The 21,186-nt window shown below is 34.2% G+C and overlaps 2 protein-coding genes across 4 annotated transcripts; both read left to right on the top strand.

Moving 5' to 3' along the window:
- Positions 1-4,142: 4,142 nt before the first annotated feature.
- Positions 4,143-9,278, top strand: LOC123197162. 2 transcript variants are annotated; one of them, XM_044611326.1, is made up of 10 exons: positions 4,143-4,358; positions 4,925-5,265; positions 5,419-5,552; positions 5,630-5,687; positions 5,785-5,919; positions 5,990-6,592; positions 6,675-6,818; positions 6,890-7,000; positions 7,562-7,603; positions 8,339-9,278. In XM_044611326.1, the coding sequence occupies exons 2-10, from the start codon at positions 5,251-5,253 to the stop codon at positions 8,960-8,962; spliced, it is 1,866 nt and encodes a 621-aa protein (XP_044467261.1). In that variant the 5' UTR covers positions 4,143-4,358; positions 4,925-5,250; the 3' UTR covers positions 8,963-9,278. The 2 variants fall into 2 exon arrangements, with proteins under 2 accessions (XP_044467261.1, XP_044467262.1); XM_044611327.1 differs by lacking the exon at positions 4,925-5,265.
- Positions 9,279-13,435: 4,157 nt separating this feature from the next.
- LOC123198423 (methionyl-tRNA formyltransferase) lies at positions 13,436-20,281 on the top strand. Of its 2 annotated transcripts, none has more exons than XM_044613131.1 (11): positions 13,436-13,683; positions 13,762-13,824; positions 14,207-14,341; positions 14,708-14,810; positions 14,968-15,038; positions 15,122-15,226; positions 15,891-15,924; positions 18,240-18,340; positions 19,376-19,435; positions 19,495-19,755; positions 20,014-20,281. In XM_044613131.1, the coding sequence occupies exons 1-10, from the start codon at positions 13,561-13,563 to the stop codon at positions 19,729-19,731; spliced, it is 1,032 nt and encodes a 343-aa protein (XP_044469066.1). In that variant the 5' UTR covers positions 13,436-13,560; the 3' UTR covers positions 19,732-19,755; positions 20,014-20,281. The 2 variants fall into 2 exon arrangements, with proteins under 2 accessions (XP_044469066.1, XP_044469065.1); XM_044613130.1 differs by having other exon boundaries at positions 13,437-13,683; positions 19,495-19,698.
- The last annotated feature ends 905 nt before the right edge of the window (positions 20,282-21,186 follow it).

Genomic DNA, 21,186 nt, shown 5'->3' with positions numbered 1-21,186 from the left:
TTTGATAAGTATAAATAATTATTGTGTTTGGTTAAAGGTAATAAAAGATTACTAGTAAATTATTTTACTTAAATGCTCTTGAATATAATTATTTTTAAAATATTTTTTATATTATTTGTCATATTAATTAAAAATAAATTTATTTTTATCTCAAAAAATTAATAAATAATAATATAATTATAATAAAATCAATATTACCTTAGTAATTTTTAAATACCTAAGGTGAATGTGGTAATCCTATATTACCTGTCACGTCAGTATTGGTAATAGAAGATTACTGTAATCTTTTATTACTGACACACCAAATAATAAAATAAAAAATAGATTACCAAGGTAATCTTTAAAAACTGGAATCAAACGCCCCCTAATGTCAAATTTGCATTAACGTGGTGATGGGTCGTATTATGTCAATTCCAACATAATCCACTATACCTAAGGGTTGGGTCATGTTTAGGCCTGCCATTTGGCACGCTAATAGATCAGGTCTACTTACAAATATGTAAGGCTTATGACACGGTCCTAACCCGTTTGAGTTGTGCCTTTGTGGGGCCTTAGTGGATCGACCTTCAAGATTTAATTTTTTTAATTATTTATATTTTTAACGTGTTGTATCAGACTAGCTTAGACCTGGCCACGGGCCGATTTGGCACGTGAACCGAATCGAAACCGGCCCGGATAGACCCAGAATCGGAACCGACAAACCCAGAACCGGACTGAACCGAAATCGAAATCGTGGTTCTAGGGTTCGGTTCTGGTTTATATAAATTGGAACTGTGAAACCACCGGTTCACACCGATTTATGAACCGGCGGTTTACTGTGCTAAACCGAAAAAAATTTGAATTTTTTTTTATTTTTTTTGAATTTTATTTAAAAAGCCAACGGTTTCCTGCGCAGGGAACCGTTGGCTTGAAGGGAAATTTGCAGGGGACCAACGGTCCCCTGTAATTTTCAAAATCTCAATTCACCCCTTTATTTTTAATTTTTTTCAAAAAAGTTTTTTCCTATATATACCCCTTCAAATTCCATTCTCTCAAATCTCAATCTCTCTACTCTTTCACTTAATCTTTCAAACTCTCATTCTCATTCTTTAAACTCTTAATATTCTCTCAATCTTTCAATTCAATCAAATTTTCTTAAATTTAATTAAATTCTTTCTTTATTTTTTATTAATTTCAATTTCAATTTTTTTTATACAATTCATAATTAATTATAGAATTTATTTCTATAATTAATTTTATTTATTATTTTTTTATTACCTTTTATAATTAATCATATAATTTATTTATATAATTAATTTTATTTATTATCAAAAAATGACAAACAGTGAAAATTCTTCTAGTAATAGGTGATTTGGTCAATATTCACATATATCAAATGTGAATGAAAATCAACTTATAGATGATTTTGTTGATTTTCATTCACAAGAAAGTGAAAACCAATATGAAGAGGTGGAGCAACAACAACAACATCAACAACAGATGGAGATGGAACAACAATCTCAAAAAATTCCTACATCCGATATTTTCAAAATTCATTTCAAGAAAATACAAAAAGAAGATGGTAATTTTGATGTTGCTTGCAATTATTGTAGGCAAATTTACAAATTCAAACAAGGAGGTGGATACAGGACATTCAAAAGGCACTTGGAGTCAAAGCATAAAAAAAAAATGGGGCAAAGCCGAGACCAAACACAAATAACCGAGTATGATTCTAAACACAAATCTTTATTTATGTATAGTGATAATAAAAGTAAAGAAGAATTTACAAAAATGGTAGCAACAAATCATTTAGCATTTAGTTTTGGTGAAAATTTAGGTTTTAATAATTATTGTAAAACTGCATTAAATCCTGCACATAAAACTATTCCAAGAAATACATTAAAAAGAACATTATTTAGTTTATATAAAAAACAAAAAAAAGAGTTAATTCAATTTTTTACAAATTTTAGTGGACGTGTATCTCTATGTAGTGATATTTGGAGTGACCATTGACAAGTTCACTCTTATATGGGTATAACTTGTCATTGGATAGATGACGATTTTCTATTACAAAAAAGAATTTTATCATTTAGGGTGTTTGATGAACGACAAACGGCTGATAATATTTATAGAATAATTAAAGGAATATTAGAAGAATATAAATTACGTTATAAAATTTTTTCAATTTCATTTGATAATGCACGTTCAAATACTGTCTCAATAAATGATTTAATTGATATTTGTAAACCTAATTTAGATGGTAGATTTTTTCATATTAGATGTGCATGTCATGTATTAAATTTATGTGTACAAGATGGTTTACATTGTCTTAATAATTTTATTAGTCCAATAAAAATAGCAATTTCATATTTATGGATACATCCCCAAACTATGAAAGAATGAGGTAAATTTTGTAAACAACATAATAAAAGACCAAAAAGATTTCCTAAAGACGTGCCGACTCGTTAGAATTCAACATATGAATTACTCAACGAGTCATTTGATTATAGGGATTTATTATGCTCATTTATTTCACAAAATGTGCCACAAGTTATATTATATCCCCAACATTAGGATATTTGTAAAAAAGTTTTAAATGTATTAAGAAATTTTAATAATGCAACATATACTTTAAGTGAGGTTTATTATCTCACTTCTTATTTGTTTTTAAATGAAGCTGTTAATATTATTGACGTTTTACAAGAAGCCGAACAAGATATTATTCTACGAGAAGCTATTTCTTTAATGAAAACAAAATGGTTAAGTTACTATAAAATAATTTCAGAACTTTTTCTTGTTGCATGTTTTTTTGATCCTAGATTTAAATTAGATGGTGTCATAGATTATTTGACATTATATTATGAATGTTTGCAATTAGATGAAGTTAATATTTCATTAACTATAACTAATATTATGAATTTAATTAAAGAAATTTATGCTAAATATGCATTAATTTATGGCGGTTCTTTTTCCTCTCTACCACCTATTGCCCCATCATCAACCCAAAATATGAGTTATGGTGATCGTATTATGATGCAAAGGGGCAAAAGACCAAGAGGAACATTAGACTCCACCTCGGAGCTGGATATTTATTTAACTACTATTTTTGAGTTTGGTGACAGCAATATAGGTAAAGACTTTCCAGTTTTAGAATGGTGGAGTCGACACGTATCAACTTTTCCAATATTAGCAGCTATTGCTAAACAAGTTCTAGCAGCACCAGTATCAACTGTCGCAGTAGAACAAGCTTTTAGTCATGGGGGTAATATATTGGATGAGAGACGATCAAGTTTGGCTCCCGAATCTATTGAAGCCCAAGTATGTGTGGACTATTGGACAAGAGCCGAATTACGCCAACAAGAAATGAAAATGGACTTCAATGAAGAATCGCTTGATTTAACTACGGATAGTTCGATGACGACGAGAAATAATACTCAAGATAGTGGAGGTGAATGATAAGGTAAGGGGGTACTGCCAGCTATTAGATATACAAAGGTAAGAGAACTACGTAGGCTTTGATTATTCTAAACCCTAAGAAGATACGTATGAAGCTTAATTGAAAAATTAAGTCAAAACCTTTCTTTTAATTTTCAATTATTGTAATTAATAATTTAAAAATTAAATCAAGATCATGCATTAGAATTGACGGTTCAATATCAGTTTCGAACTGAAACCGTCGGTTCCGAACCGGGGCCATGAATCGGAACCGACGGTTCCGAACGGTGGACGAACCGTCCTGTTACGGTTTCGATTCAAGGTCCTTATATTTTCGAACCGTGAACCGGTGGTTCCGAATGGAAACAGGCGGTTCATGAACCATGGCCAGGTCTTGACTGGCTTGTGCGCTGTGTCAAAAATGGAGGCCTGGGCTTGCGCAACCCTCCTACCATATCAATCCTGACCCATCATCCACTACCCAAACCCAGCCCAGATATACTACAGATCTCAAATAGTCCAACTCAGACCAGCCCACCTTCAATCATAATTTCAGCCCACAAAATTTCCACCAGGCCAACCCACCTTTATACCCCACTCTGGCCCAACTCAAACTGCATTCAACCCATTTCTTGAGCCGATGAACCCCAATCCGCCCACCCATTACCCATAACCCGACTCAGACCCAACCAACCCATTCAACCAATTTCAATAACCCGTCACATAATTCACCTCCTTCCCACGGCAATTCCCATTCGGCTTCCGTCAACTTGATAGCCTAAATTACCTTTTTGTTATCTCTCGGAATTGATTTCTCAAACTTGTTTCTCTAACTACTTTATTGTACCCAAATTTCCCTTTTCAAAACCCTACTTTTGCTTCTGAAGTTTCCTCTTCCTCCTGGTGGTGGCCTCAAATTCCGGCGTGAATTTTGTCAAGAAATGGTATTGCTTCTCACTTTATGTATTTGCTTTATTTTATGTGATTTGGGTAGAGGTATAATGTTAAACAGCCTAGGGTACTACCTGAAAGAGCATTGTTTTAAGATGGTTATGTAGTTGCGTGATTAATTGAAATATCAGTATGAGTTTATGGTTTTTTTATTTGAAAAGCGTTGGCATTAGTAGTAGTGTTAAATTGAAAGCGAATTGTGAATTACTTGCAAAGTCATTAGTACAATGAGGTGCAGCATGGTTCACAGGCTAAGGGTACTACCCAGAAGAGCTTTGAGGTTGTTTACCACTCTTGACTAATAAGAATAGTTTTTTGTGAGCTGGTGGGGCTTCATTCATGTACCTCTGTTTCATTTTAATCTTCCATAAACGTTTCTAGGCTAAAATATTAGTTTGGGCATTTTTTTGAATTGAAAAAATTTATTTAGAAAAACACAAGGTACTACCTTTTAGAGCATGAGGTTATCACTGATTCCTTAATTTTAGCCTAAGAGAGTATGGAGAAAATACTATTATGATTTTTTAACTAGTTAATTGTAACACTATTGATATCCTAGGAAATTGATGGGATATCACTGGAACAACATGGAGAGCTGCATTGATCTGCAATCTAGAGATTTTGGCTGCTTGGTTGATTGTGCTTGCTGATATCTCTTTGAAGAACTATAATTTTGATAAAATTGTCCACAACTTTATGCTTGATTGGTTTTGGTTTGTGGCATGAGTAAGAATGTGGTATAATGTCATTGTGAACATTATATACTGTTTGAGGCTGCTTAAAAATTGATGTATACCTTGCCTATGATAAAGAGTCTCATTCCTATCATTTTAGATAAAAGTCTGTCAACTGAGGCTTAGTATAATCAAGTTTTGGGGGCAGTTAATGTTTGATTCTGAGGTAATTTGTTTAACTTGCTGTAATCATCTCTATTCTTTTTTGTCAATTTAGAAGTGAATCTCTTTCTGCAGTTTAAAGTGATAAGGAATCTCTATCATGGAACTAGAGCTTTTCTCTTTGGGTTCACAGCTCAAAAGTTATGTTCTATGCTAGGTACCTAGTGAAGCTGATGGTGCAGTGTTAAAGAGGAAGACAGAAGAGGATGCATCAGAAGGAAATAGGAGGACGAAGAAAAAGAAGAAGCAAGTTGTCACACCTCGTCCCGCATGCTCATGGGTGTACTTTAGGTAAAATCAGTTAACTATTATGTTGTATTTTGAGTTATCATCGTTTACATACTTATATATCAATTGGGATGTTGAAGCCGGGAGTTTATTAGGGAGTACAGTGCTTCCCATCCTGAGTCCTCAGGCCTCAAAGCTGTGAGTTTCTGATCTGACTTCAATTATGATAATGCCTCTTTTCTTTCAAGTAATATTCTAAAGGCAAGAATTGGACATGACAAACTTTTCATTTCAGGCTACAAAGGCAGCTTCAGATGCTTGGAAGTCAATGAGCCTTGAGGAGAAAGCAAAATATACTAGGCATGCTCGTGAAGTGTGGGATAATTACTTGAGTACAGCTCCTGCCCGTATTCCCAAGCCAAGAAAGCAGGTATGCTTTCTTTTTGGTCACTCTTGGTAAAGTTCTGCGGCAGAAAAATTTTATACCTTAAATGATGCAGACTAAACTGGTCACAAGATGCTCTCCTGGTCGTTTATTTAATGTTTTACAACGCCTCACATTTGAACAAAAAGAAGCTGTCAAAAGCATGGGTTTTGGCAGCCTCCTGGGCCTTAGATGCCGAACCCTTCGTCGGAGTTTGTGTCTTTGGTTATTGGAGAGGTTCAACACTACAAGACGTAGCCTGGACATTTGTGGTGAGTGTATATCTTTATCCCCAAGAGATGTGGAACTTGTAATGGGATTGGCAGCTAGTGGGAAGGATGTGGTGAACTCTGGGCCTGATGATCTTATTGCTGACTTACGTCATAGTTATAATGCTACAAATCATGGGATATCTGTGCGCCTTCTAGAAGAGCGTTTGGCAGTACCAGAAGCAGGAGAGGACTTCAAAAGATCATTTGTCCTCTATGCATTGGGCACTCTTCTATCCCCAACAGCAAGGCTGGATGTAAGCCCTTCATTCCTCCATTTTTTGACAAATATGGATGTTATCCATCAATATAACTGGGGAAAGTTCTTACTTGACCGACTAGTTCGTGAGGTTTCTCGTTATTGTCAAGGGAAGCAACGTGCTGTTGGCGGATGTCTTTTGTTTCTCCAGGTAATCTAGATATTTATAAGCTTGTTTCATCTTCTTTAACTCTAAGCATAAAAAGCCATTGCTGATTTTTGTTCCTTGACAGCTCTTTTACTATGAAAGCATTTCAATTGACGGATCTGGTTGTATGACTTCTGCTGTTATTCCATGCTTGTCTTCATGGGGTGAAGAGGAGATTAACGATAGAGAAAAACGAGAGAGAGAGCTTGGTGGTTATGGATCTGGGAAGGTACATATTCATTGGTAATGCATGATACCCTGAAATATGTCAGAGTGATGAAGTTAGCCGTTTCGATGCAGGTGGTTTGCAAGGAAAGGTTGGTTGGTATGGAGTCATCCAAGTACAGAGATCAACTAGATGTTCCACTAGCGAGTAAAAATGATCCTATCTTTGAAGAGGACAGGAACAAGGTATCCATTTCATATTCTATGCCTGATTTACGTTATTTTGCTATACATCTATTCAAGGTGTATGAGCAATCCTGCTTTACCCTTTATATACGTTTCATGTTCCATTTTATCCCTTGGTAATATTGATGATAATTTCTTTAGTATATATATTAGAAGAGCATTAAATAAGGAGTTTTTCCCCTTTCTGTTGATTTATTTTTTTAATATTATTTGCACAAAAGATTATTCAAGTTTTGAGTTAGAAAAAGAATATGTTTAATTTGTTAGTGAAAAATAAGCAATTTTAAATTTCTAGTAAACATGGAAAGCATTACCATTATTTCATGTAATTTTTAATTTCTCATTAAGTTTGTGTTTAATACTTGATATTCAAAATTCTTTTAGAAACTACATATATCTGATTATCTGGTTTCATTTTAATGCTAGGTCCATTTTGAACCAGACAATAGTCAGTGAAATAATATCCTTATTTCCCCTTACTCTGACCTATCAAATTGGAGAAAAATACAAAAAGGAAACCATTTGACTGACAATATGTTGTTGTGCTTGTTTATTTTGTAGGCTGCAGAAGAACAAATGAATGGAGATATTGCTATAGATGAGGTACAAAAAGTCTCTTTTCTTTTCATTCTTAAACTTTTATACTAATAATAAGTTTTAATTCTTTCTGTCAACCATAATGGTAGCTGAATTCTCCATTTCTTCAGACAGTTCTACCTTTTGAACCACCTAACAAGTTCTTATGACAAAATGCTGTATTTTTGTAAGCAATTGCGAATAAAAGATCTTTTCTCTTCATACTGGTCAGCGTTTAGTCAATTTTGATGGGTTATGTAGTTTAAGTCTAATTGAAGATGGGTAGATTTGATTGCTGTATCAGTGTCAGCAAAAGACCAAAGACTTAACACTATTTAACTATTGGTTTATTTTATGTAACACTACATTGGGAATTTTTGGTGTCATAGCTGTTCAAATTAGTTCCTTATTCCATACAGAGGGTGGATGTGAATATGTTTGGCGCTAAACGGGTAAAAAAAAAAAAATTGGAACAAGAACGATAATAAAAAGACTTCTTAACTTTATGGCAAGAAGACAATATGATGCCAGGAAGAAAGATAAGGAGTGTTCCTCATGATGGCCTAACGACAGGACCTTCATTGGTTACAATTGGACTGTGGGCTGAATGTGGAGATTGAAACTTCACTGTAAATGTTTGGCTAATTTGACATCTTATTGATTGATGAGTCAGATTTATTTCAGTTGTATATGCTTTAACATCTTTGTAATGCATCATTTGCTGACATTTAGAAATGTGAACTTCTTCGGTATGTTTTGCAGGTAGATATGCCTAATTTTCTTGAGAGCCAGAGTGTAGTCTGTGGGGACATTGAGGTGGTTGTTGAATCTATCAGATCTCTGTGCCGGAACAAAGAGTATGGATGCAACGAAACAGTGGATTACACAAAGAATGCTGACCATGAAGAAACATGCATGTATGCACCATGTGCATGCCCCCTTTTATCCTGTAACTTTGTTGGATCATCGGAACAGTTGTCACTACACTTTAGCAGCAAACATTGGGATTCTGGAAGGCAATTTAGGTACAATAGCCCTTTGGCTGTTTGTTTAGGAATGAATGAAGAATTCATTGTTCTTCAAGCTGAGGAGGATGCTGTGCTCTTTCTCCTCAACAAGGGTGTTGAAAATATCGGTAATACAGTCATGATAACTCGTTTAGGCCCTAGCTCATCAAAGGAAAAGTATCTGTATGATCTTGTATCTGAAAGAGGAATCAGCTCTCTCAGATTGAAGTCACTGACACAGAATTTTCCAGGACGGGTAGAAGGGTTTCCTCCTATGGACTTTCTCCTAGTTCCATTTCGTTTCCTCGGTTCATCTGGGGAGCTCCACTTGGAAGTTTGTATATGGAATAATATAGAATTTAGTGTAGATTGTTCTTAATCTGTCCATCCCAAAACTTTCTGGAGATTCAGCTTGTAAATCATATTAGAATATGTCAGTCTGGGAGCGTTAACCTCATCAAACACAAAAAAAAATGATGAAATTTTTTTCAGAAGCTAGCTGAAAATGGTATTTTCTTAATGAGGGCCGGTACTGGTAGAATTCTTTGTTGCTGAGCCTATATGTGGGGAGTAAATTTAAGCTTACCGGTAGAATTTTCTTTCTAGGATTCTCCTTGATTGATGGAGTATACTTTGTATGCAAATATATTATTCAATTTGACAGTTACAATAATGAGCTTGGATGCAATCATTGGGTATGTATTTATTCTAATACATTTAGTATGTGAAAATGGCCAAAGGACTATTTCCACCCAAGGTTTAGTGAAAGGATAAATTTTTATCCATTAACTTTCAAAAACTCAAATATCTATCTATTTGTTAAAATTCTCTATTAGAGTTGAAGGTAAAATTATCATTTAATTAAAAATATTAAAAAAAACTAAAAAATTGTCACATTCCCACCCTCCCCACCCCCCCTTCTCAACATGTTTAAAAACTAACAATTTTCTTCCACCTAATGTTTTTTAAGGTTTTGCTAAATTATTTTTCAACCCCATATTAGGGTTTTCAAATTTAGGGTTTCCCCATATTATTCTCTTTTATAGTTACCTCTTAGTTTTTTGAAAATTTTAGTTTCACCCCTTTTTGAGTTTCACTTTGTAGATAACATTTTGATGATTGTTTTTCCTTCGTCTTTGATGACAATCTTTGCTTCAAACAGAGCTGTTGTCACTTCTATTCTTTCTTTAGAGTGCTCTCTCTTCCGATAATGCCATTAACAGATCGACGAAGACGAAATCATTGAGAAGAGATGCGCCATGATTCAACCACGACGTCTAAGTTCTCTTTGGCTCTCCTTGTCGGTGATAACTTCTCCTTTTGTCGACATTGTGCTTTAAGTCGACGATCAATTGGATGAAATTCTCGTGGAGAGGAGATGCATGACGAACCTGAGAGAGGAGAAATAACGTGGTGCCATCACCAGAGGATCGCTTGAGTACTGGAGAGAAGGCAAGGCTGATTACTACTCGGTCTCAGGCAAAGGATGACATTGGAGATGGAGGGAGAACTTGTCAGAATTTTAAAACCCTAGTTGGAAAATTTGAAGTTGAAGGAGAGGGGGTCACACTGAAGTTTTCAAAAGTTTACAGGGTGGCTGAATGGGGAAAAGATGAAACCCTAGATGGGAGAAAGATAATATTTTAAAACTAACCTAGGGGGAAATTGTCACATTTTTAAACCTAAATGGCAAATGTTGTAAATTTTAAAATTTTTAAATATTTTTTGCCAAATGACAATTTTATCTTTAACCCTAACAATAAATTTTAACAGATAGATAGATATTTGAGTTTTTGAAAATTAATAGGTTCCTTTCACTAAACCTTGGGTGGGAAATAGTCCTTTGGCCAATAAAAATTTAGAATTCACACAATGTTAGTTGTCACTGTGGAATGAGAACGTACCTGGAGATCTAAGATGTCTACAATTGTTAAATTGAAAATAATCACAAGATATTGAACCTGCTTTTCCACATGGGTTATGAAAAATTAACCATATTTTGAGGGGTGATGAAGAAGCTCAACTTTTGAATAGCTAAACCTTTATGAACAACAAATTACAATATTACAAGAGTGCCTTTATATTAATTGAGGTTCCCTTTGTTTGTCTGCCATTTTCAAAATTGTATTCTAGATTTAGTCAATAGTTTGTATAAAATTCGAGGTCAAAGGACTTATTTCTATCAAAAGATTGATATTTTCTCAAGTTCTTACATTTTAATTTTGAAAAGTCCTTTTATTAATTCTAAGTACAAAATCGTTATTTTACATATAATATTAAAATTAAACTAAAATTTTATTTTCTTTTCCCTCTAAATTTTAAAAACTGACAAGTTTCTCTTTAGGTTAAGTTTTAAAAAAATAACATTTTCCCCTTTGAGTTTATTCTTCAATATCCGATCACTCCCTCCAATACTATTGCAAACGGTCTTTTCCTCTCGATGGTTCATCTTCCTTTAGCAGTCTTTCTCAACATCTCTTCTCCTTCTAACAGTCGTGCAACGCTTTTCTGAGAAGACAATTGTCTTTTCAAAAGAAGACGAGTCGTCTTCTTCTTTCCCGATGACTCATCTTCTTTTAGGAAGGTGATCATTTTCCTAAACGAGCGTCACACTATTGTTGGAGGGAGAAGAGATGTTAAAGGAGATTGTTGGAGGAAGTGGAATTGTTAAGAGAGAGAGACTGCTAGAGATGGCATCGGAGGGAGTAGTCGAATATTGAAATATAAACCCTAAGGAGGAAATGTAATTTTTTAAAACTTGGTCTAAGAAAAAATTTATTTGTTTTTAGGGTATTAGAGAAAAAAATGATAAAAAAATTTAAAACTAACAGATTCGATTAATTTTAATAGTTCATAAGTGAATAAAAAAGTTTTTCAAAGTTAAAGAGTGAAAACTTAAAAAAACATTAATTTTTGGGTGAGAATATATCCTTTAACTAAAATTCAATAAAAAACTAATCACATTTACCTTTTAAAACTTAAAACGTGAATTTCTTGTCGTTTTGTTTTATTTTTTTGTTGTCATAGACATTAGCATGTGTCTTCATAGTCAAATGCGTTTCCCTTATTTCCAATCAAATTTTAGTAATAAAATGAGAAAAAAAATTGTTAGATTTTACAATTTTATGCAATCATGTTATTTTTTAACCTAAGTATGCTAAAAAAAATGTTATGCTCATCTTGATTGATTTCGGTTAATATTGGAATTTGTGTTTAGGGTTTCTGATTGACATTTACAATTTTTTGGATTGGTTTTATGATTAAAATTTGAATTAGTTTGTGATTGTGGAATATGAACTCCTCAAAATATGGTAAATTAAATTTATAACCCTTTTCAAAAAAATCAGAAAATAATTTTTCAGAATAAAAATAATAAACTTATTGTTAAATAAATAAATATTTTTAGCTTTCATGGATAATTATATCATTCATAGGTTAGATTCGAACTGAGTCAAACTTAAACTTGTCTAAACTCAATCTTGACTCAATTAATATGAAACCGAGCTCACTTCAAAAGAGCTCGAACTCAATTCGTTTTAAAAGAGTCATGCTCGAGTTTAGCTCAAATTTGAGTTCGTTACGAGTTTTGAGCTCAATTTATTATTAAATTAATATCGTTTTAATATATATTGATTAAAATAATATCATTTTATATTAAATTTTTTAAATGCATGGGTGTTACGAGTGAAATATTCGTAAAATTTGAAATTAAACTTAAGGGAGAAGGACTATTTCACCCCCAACTTTTGATGTGTTCCTAAACTACCACCTACGGCAGATGAAAATCCACTTTTTCCACCCATGAACCGTTAATATAGATGATTTCTGTTTGTATAAGGGTAAAATGCCTATTTTACCCTTATTAAAAGAAATGACAAAAATACCCCTCAATTTAATCTCCCAAAATTGATTTTAGAGTTTTATCATTCACCCCTCTTAGGTTTTAGAAACTAACATTTTCACCTTCCCTAAAGTTTTTAAACTTTGAAAACTAACATTTTCACCCCCAAACCTAGGGTTTCCATAATTTTCAAAATATAGCCACCCCCCATAACTTTCAAAACTAGCATTTCACCCCCATTCTTCAACTTCATCTCTCGACGTCGTCTCCGGCGTCGTCACCGGCCTCTTCCTTCTTTTGGTGCGATAAAGAGACGGAAATTTCTTCGTCGCACCATCGTGCGACGAAGAGGTCTCTCTTCGTCACTCCACCTAAATAATGAAGGACGACGCTTCGTTGTCCTTCGTCGCTAGTCGCGTCGTCCAGACGTGACGACGAAGGACGACGAAGCGTCGTCCTTCGTCTATTCTTCCAGATCTGAATGACACTTCGTCGTCTAGATCTGGGCGACGAAGGGTCGTCCTTCGTCGTCCAGATCTAGGCGACGAAGGGTCGTCCTTCGTCGTCCTTTGTAGTCGGAGATGAGAGATCGGTCGAATGCGTCGGCCGTCGGTGGTGGCCGGAGAAGGAAACAAACCCTAGGGGTGAAATCTAAACTTTTTAAACTTTGAGGATGGGTTAGTTATTAGTTTTTAAAACTTGGAGGGGAAAAATGGTAAAATTTTAAAGTTTTAAGGTTTTAAATAGCAAATGATGATTTTGCCCCTGTCCCTAACTGAAAAATTGGACGACAGTTTGCTCATGGGTGGGAAAAGTAGATTTTCATCTGCTGTGGATAGTAATTTAAGAACGCATCAAAAGTTGGGGGTGAAATAGTCCTTCTCCCTAAACTTAAAAATATTAAACTTTTAAGGACAAATTCAAAGTTGTTTAAATTAAACTTATTCAAACTAAAAGTAAACTCAAACTTAAATAAGATTGATTCGAATCCAACCCCGTGTCTACAAAACAAAAGTGGCCTGACTTTGGGTAATAGAAATTTAGAAGAAATTTTTGAAAATTTTAAAAAATCGAAAACTTTATCTTTTAAAGAAAGCCGACTTGCTTAACTCAAAGATGAGAAGCTGAGAAGAGGAATGAATTCTTCGTTTATGTTGAGACGCTTCTTCTGCTTCAATGCATCATCTTCATCAGCAACAACAGCTCGTGCTTCTTCTGCTTCCAAGAAAAAGCCTCTAGTCTTCTTGGGCTCTCCTCAGGTACCCGCCTCACACAGTTGATAAATTTATATCTATGATTCATTTCACTGTTTTTCTCATGAACTGGCCTGGATTTAGGTCTCTACTACTGTACTTGACGCTCTTTTCAACGCTTCTTCATCACCCACGTCCTCTTTTGAGGTACACCATCCTCTCTCAGTAGCATTTTGTTTTTTTTTTTTCAAGCAATGAGCTTTTCTTTTGTTTTCTTTTCTTGTTTAATTCAATGTTAAAATCCATCTAATTGAGTTATGTTTTACTCTATTGATATACAAAATAGAACCCTATTGCTTTTTAGGTCAGTATCAAACTTTCCCCTCCTTATTAAAGTTCAGGATATTTTTCAAGTTTGTAGTAGTAATATATGTAGTGTTAATGTTTTGAAAAAGAGTTTATAGGGTGTATAATGCAAGCAAAAGATTTTGGTTAAAAGGGAATCATTACATTTGTTAATTATTTGAGTTCGATGGGTGTTGAAATCAGGAGGAAATGCCTTGGAATTTACTGATTTGGTATGGTTTAGGTTGCAGCTATTGTTACCCAGCCACCATCTAGAAGATATAGAGGTAGAAAGGTTCTGCCTTCTCCAGTAGCGGAGTTTGCTCTTGAGAGAGGCTTTTCTTCTGACCTCATTTTCACACCTGAACGGGCTGGAGAGGTAATTCATGGTTTATGCTATTGGTTTTAACATCTGAATAAGCTGAATAAATAATCAGTTTCTTATCTATAATAGAGATATGCATAAGGTTTGCTCCTCTAAGTTAATGCTAAAATTTGATGGTACCAAAAGTTGTTCTGTTGTTTTATTTCTAATAATTTGACTGGAATCGTTGCATTTTTTTTCCTTCTATCTTAAACAACATGCAAGCAACCCAAACTTTGGTGACGGTGCTTGTCTAATGAACTGGAAAGATTGAATGATGTTCCTTTTTCTTTGTTTATATCATAGCCATTGGAACTTCCCTTTGCTGCTTGATTCAGTGACTTAATTAAGAGAAACCATTCTCTTTCTACTTTTATGCAGGATGCGTTCCTGACCAGTTTAAGAGCTTTGCAGCCCGAACTTTGCATTACAGCAGCATATGGGAATATTTTACCCAGCAAATTCCTCAATATTCCACCATTGGGTTAGTGAAAACGATCTTCTAATAAACTCAGGAATTATAGAGATTAACTGAAAGAGAACAAAACTACTTTGAGTCTAAGGTTTTTGTAGTATCCTTCGTACCTAAACAGAATAGTTGCTATTAAAAATTTTCAAACACTTGAGTTTTATTTTCTCAGGAACAGTAAACATACACCCTAGTCTGCTGCCACTGTACCGTGGTGCTGCTCCTGTTCAAAGAGCATTGCAGGTGGCTTTATTGGTCTATAACGACTACATATGAATTCTTGTACAATCTTCCTATTGTATAATTACATTTAAACTTTGCATTAGGATGGAGCTAAAGAAACAGGAGTATCGTTAGCTTTTACTGTGCGTGCACTTGATGCTGGTCCTATCATTGCTTGTGAAAGAATGGAAGTTGATGATCAAATTAAGGTACAAATGATGCTTTTCTGAGATTATGGCCTCAGTTTAAATAAGTGTTGGATGTGGATTTCAGTTAATCCATTGCTCTTGGTCAATTGGTTGATGTTTTGCATTGATTTGGCCCAATTACTGGGTATCATGCAGCTTATGAAGTTATCTTAGCTGCTTAATGATAACCATATTCAAAAATTATTTTTAACTGGTTCATATGTAATATATTATCTTTTGTTTCTTATCTGGTGCTTCGTTCACTGTCTTGAATCGTCTCTTTGACTCTATTGCATGCATATGTACACACACATAATATTGATTATCCAATATAAAGAGACCCTCTATATTTGTTGCATTGTGTCATCGATATTCAAAAACTGATAAAAGCCTGCCATCAAGATAACTTCCCTGTAGAAATTATTTAAGTTCGTAGTTTAATTAATCAAACAGAAAATAAGACATAAGTAGCATGCAGTCATTGGCTTGACACATAGATGGCATGCATGGTCTGTCTAATGTTTGGTAATTTTCCAGTATAAGCTTATAAATGTAGCATATGCATCTTGCATACATAGTGGAATTAAATCTATATACTGCAATTTCACTCAAAATTTCTTCTTGAGAACGGATTATTGGTCTCTAAAGCAATTTGTGACTGACCTTTACTCTAATTGGCATGCAGGCACCGGATTTATTAGCATTATTATTTTCTGAAGGTGCTTCTCTTAATTTTTGTGGGCCCTACATTAGTAACTCAAGCATTATGCATTTTAGAAACTATAGCTTCATTTTATTGTTCATATCTTAATGGAAAAGTGTTTGCAGGTCATATGATTTGGCATTATACATATATTGAAGAGATTATTTCACTTCGAGGCATTTGTTTGTGCATTTACATGCATAAAAAAAGTTGACATATATGTGAGATGTAGGAAGAGTAGGATAGTTTTTAGCTCTTCTATCTTTAGATGACATTTATCAATTTTCCTGATAAATGCACTAATAATATACATAAATTTGTCGAAGTTTAAGCATTATTGTGTTTGATCCATGTCATGGAATCATATTGCTGAATATAATATGTTAGAAATCTTGCGCCCTTTAAAGTATGGATCAACATCATTAGTAATTATAGGATTTAACATGTCTTGGGTTCTAATTGTTAAAATAATTTAAACCCATTTAACTTTAAAACTCATTACATTAGATATCTTTGCATTTTTTTACTTTTTCTTCCCAATATAGGACATATATTTCAACACTCCCTCTCAAATGCAACTAGGCTATCGGTTGACACTTGCCATACATAGGTGTCCCATCTAAACTTGTGTGTGACTCTTCTTGTTTCAACTTGAAATAAGAACTAGCTCCTCTTGGCTAGCCCCATAGGTCCACCTAGGTTTTTACCCTAGGGCATTACTTCTTTCAACTCAGCCTATCATGCTCAAACAAGTCGTGGATCAATGAGCACTGATACCATGTTAAAAATATTAAGCCCTTTAAACTTGGAGTATGGATCAACATCTTTATTTAACCTAGAGTGTGGATCAACATCTTTGTTTATTATAGGCTTTAACATGTTTTGATTCCCAATTGTTGAAATGAACACTTGTTACATTATATGCCCTTTAATTTTTTTTTTTCAATTACAATTTCAAAAATTCAACAGCACAAACCAAATCACATACACAATCAATGGAACAACCCACACACGCAACTTCAATTCACAACACATAACCAATTTTTGAAGCAACTCAGTGGGAAAAAATTTGTATTTCTAGAACACCACCGTCTACAATTTCACTTCAGAGACTTCAATGAAAAAAAAAACCTAATCAACTATCAAAATTTGGTAGTTTGAGGAGTTGGGAAGAGTTGCTCAATTCCTTTCTATATTTTTTTCATTGTCTTCCTTTTCTCTATTTTCCCCTTATATGTCCTTCCTCTAACTAATTTTACCCCTTCACTCATCCCAGGGGTCCATGTGGCGTTTGCTTATCATTAAATCTCCTAGAATCTCTCCCTGTTTTCCAACTCAACAACGCCATTTACGTAGAAGTAACACTGTACCCTTAGTAATTATCCGCAAGGGTCCTCTCTGCTGAACAACAATAATTCTAGTCATTGCCCTTGACTTCTTTTTGATTGTTGGCTGGTGGCAAAGTCACAACTTACTCCCCTACCCTTGGAACTACAGTCTCCGTATACTCTCCTGCACTCTATGACATTGCCAAGGTAGATTGCTCCAGCTCATTTGAGTTTTTCCCTTGTGAACCTTTTTCTCGACCATCTATATGATTCAAAAGGTCATTGACAGAGTCATGTAAAGACTTGACACTTCCCGTGAGCAATTCCAACTTAATTGCAATACATGTAACATTCTTCAATAACTTGCTAATGTTTTTTTACACCTCAGACACTTTGTTCTCCACACCCTCAACTCTATTCTACATTATCATATGGATCCCAATAGGAGCTCTAATTCCACTTTGATAAACACCTGAACCTTCAAACAAAAACCAAATTCTCACACACACAATCAGTGTAACAACCCACACACATAACTTCAATTCACAACACAAAACCAGTTATAGAAGCAACTCCAATGAGAAGAAATTTGTGTTTCCAAAACACTAACGTCTGCAATTTGACTAGACATTTAACTTCAAAAAGCAAAACCTAATCAACTATTGAAATCCAGCAGTTTGAGGAGCTGGAATCTCCCTATCAGCTAGCGGCTGCTCAATTCCTTCATATATTTTTTCCTTGTCTTCCCTTTCCCTATTTTTCCCCATATGTTCTTCTTGTTGCTAACTTTACCCCTTCACTCATCCCATAGGTTCACATGGCATTTCTCCATCATTATAATCTCCCAAAATCCCTCCCTTGATTATATTTCTTTGCTGCCCCATTTTGCTGTTGTTGGGACCATGTCTTCTCTTATACAATTTCCAAGCTGGGGCTCTATCATATTCCAACATAATATGTTATTTAGTTCCACTAAATTTGTTTATCCTTTTCATCCATGCAGGATCCAAACTTCTGATTCGTGAACTTCCCCATATATTGGACGGCTCAGCAAAGCTGAAAGCACAGGCCCAAGATGATTCTAAAGCCACCTTGGCACCAAAGGTATTCCTTTATGATTTGTTCAGCTGTAAGGCAGATTTTTCAAATGTATGATGCATCATCAGTACTGATTAAACACTACTGTCAGTTTTTCCAAAATGTATTCTCTTGTGAGGGTTTGATGAGCTATTTTTACTTTAAGGCAATATTGTTCTAGACTGTGCTGAGCCATGAGATAGTAAAGCAGTGTACTTTTCAAGTCATCAACTTTCAAAGTCTACATCTCATGTTCTATTTTGATGTGTTGTCCTCTGCTGAAGATACCTTGTTCTCATGTTGTATTATTTTAGAATATTGACCCTGTATTTCTTGAATTATGGCTCTTCTGGAGTACTATGCATGTATTCTTCATAAAATTTTAATCAAAGAAAATTTTAGTTCACTTAGCTTTCTGTTAGAGCTATATTGAGATAGTCCTTTGTGGTTCACCAACTAATCTTTGACCCTCCCCTGCAATTTAATCAGTGACATGCAACCTCCTTGCATTCCTTCTTGACCATGTTTGGCATGGCAAATTTAGCTTAAACTTTTCAAATAAATTTTGAAGGAGCATTGTAACCCTAAAATTTTATATCATAAAATAATAATAATAAAACAAGTATAAATTTATGGTATTGAATGAATATCACTGTGTTAACTTAATCAAATCATGTGATAAAATGGTGTTTTTATCACATATCATGTTCAATTCGTTTTTTATGAGTATTTCCTAGTTAGGAAATGTTTTTCTTCTTTGGATATATATTTTGATATAGGGGTTTCCTCTTTTTGGTGTTCACCTGCTGATGTTGGAAGATGAGATGGAATAATATAATATGGTACTTGGCTGCAAATCTTACTCAACTGTTGTTGTTTTCCTAGTAACAAGGTGGGGAGGAAATTTTATCAGGGAATGAATTTTCACATGAAGTATTACCCTCAGTCATCTACGTAACTGTTTTGGCTTGCTGCAGAATGTTGAGTTGGCCTAGTATAGTATGTTCAATGATATATAATTGGTGAAGTTGCTCAAACTGTAGTTCTTACTGGTTCATGTAGATAACATCTGAAGAGTCGTGGCTATCCTTTGATCAAGAAGCTTCAATCCTTCATAATAAGGTAAACTCTCACCCTTTTTTCTCCATAGTTGATATTTCGTTATGACACAGCCTTTCTAGGTTCGTGCATTTGCAGGATGGCCAGGAACCCGAGCAAAAGTAGCAGTTGTTGATGACAGAAACAGTGAGCAAAATATCATAGAACTCAAGATTATCACTACAAGAGTCTGTGCTCATAGCAATTTTAAGGCCAAAGAAGTAGATAGCATCACTTTCAGAAAGGGTGTGCTGGTCATTCCATGTGGAGGGTGCACATCTCTCGAGGTGCATGTCATGCCATTTCTAGTAACTATCTAATTTTGCCATAAATGCATTGTTGGGGTATGATACATGTTCTAACTGTTGCCTTCACTGTTTTATTGTTTTAAGGTTTATGTTTCCGATGTGGTCTAAAACATCACAGACCAGACTCATTCTATAAATTAAGTACCTTAAATAGTTGAACTACTGTAAAATGTTAATAGTTATTTCATACAGCTAATGTTGATCTCCATATGCATAATGTTTCTTTTGTTCTGTTTAGTACAATCAGACGATTTTGGGAATAGAAAGCATATTAATTTTCGGTATTATAATCAGGTATTGGAAGTTCAGCTTCCTGGTAAGAAGGTGGTAAATGCCACGGCATTTTGGAATGGTTTGCGAGGTCAAAAACTGAAGATATTAAAGCAGAGCTGCCAGCAGAATGCAATTTAAAAGTAAAGTAGAGATTCAGGCTAAGCAAAGTGTCATTTTTATTCTTTCACTATTGATTCTTTCTTTTCATGGATTCGTTTATTGGTCTAAATATATTCCATGTAATCATGAATTTTTGCAGCAATTAATCTTCCAAAATTTTTAATTACAATATTAACTGGGAAAAATTTCCCTGGTAAAATTTTCCCTGGAAAAATTTCCCTGGAAAAAGAATAATCTTAGCTGGATTCGTTTTATTTATTTATTTTTGCCGGTGGCATTTGAAGAGGAATCTATTAACTTGCTATAAGCAAAAAGCTTTAAAGAAAGTAGATCATTCTTTTTTTTTTAATGGTATTATAATTGGTTGAATTGGGTTGTAGTTGCATGTCTTGCTTATTTGTGCTGTCAATTCGATAGTTATTATGCCTTTGGTTTTTGAAAGCTCTATCTGGAATGGAATCAATTGATCTTGCTTACTTTCCCACTAGCCTTTACAAATCCATTTTAGGGTCTGTCTGGCTTGTCCCTTACATTTTTGTTGGTGTAAAGGGAGTGAGAACATTTTTGTTTTCACATTTCTGAAAGTGCCCAAATGTCTTTCAAACAAGTATTGGATCCATTTTTACTATGCATCAAAGTTTTATTACCAGCTCTTTCATTTTTGTATGTGTTATTTGAGCAATGTTGTATTTTTAGTGACATATCAAAAAATCAAACTCTTAGCTTATTTGATTCAATAATTATGAGATAAATTACTAGATTAGAGGTTTCTTTTGTTCGATGTGGTTGATTTCGATCCAAAAAAAAAATTGTACTTCTGAGCTTTAATTTGGTCAAACCATATATTAACATGTAATCAAAGACACGTGTCTATTTTGGATTTAAACAATATTGTGTATATACATTTTAATAAGATGAAATAAGTGATTTTTCCATGCTTTGGTAATTTGATATGTGTCCATGTCTACAATGTTTCGATATTATAATTTTCCGCTCTCACCCGTGTTATAGAATTATCTTTTATTTATAGAGGATGGAATACACTACAATAATAAAAAATAATAAAAAAATAGT

The sequence above is a fragment of the Mangifera indica genome, chromosome 15 (assembly GCF_011075055.1).
Source record: "Mangifera indica cultivar Alphonso chromosome 15, CATAS_Mindica_2.1, whole genome shotgun sequence".
NCBI classification, from domain to species: Eukaryota; Viridiplantae; Streptophyta; class Magnoliopsida; order Sapindales; family Anacardiaceae; genus Mangifera; species Mangifera indica.
This window is presented reverse-complemented; position numbering and strand designations above follow the sequence as displayed.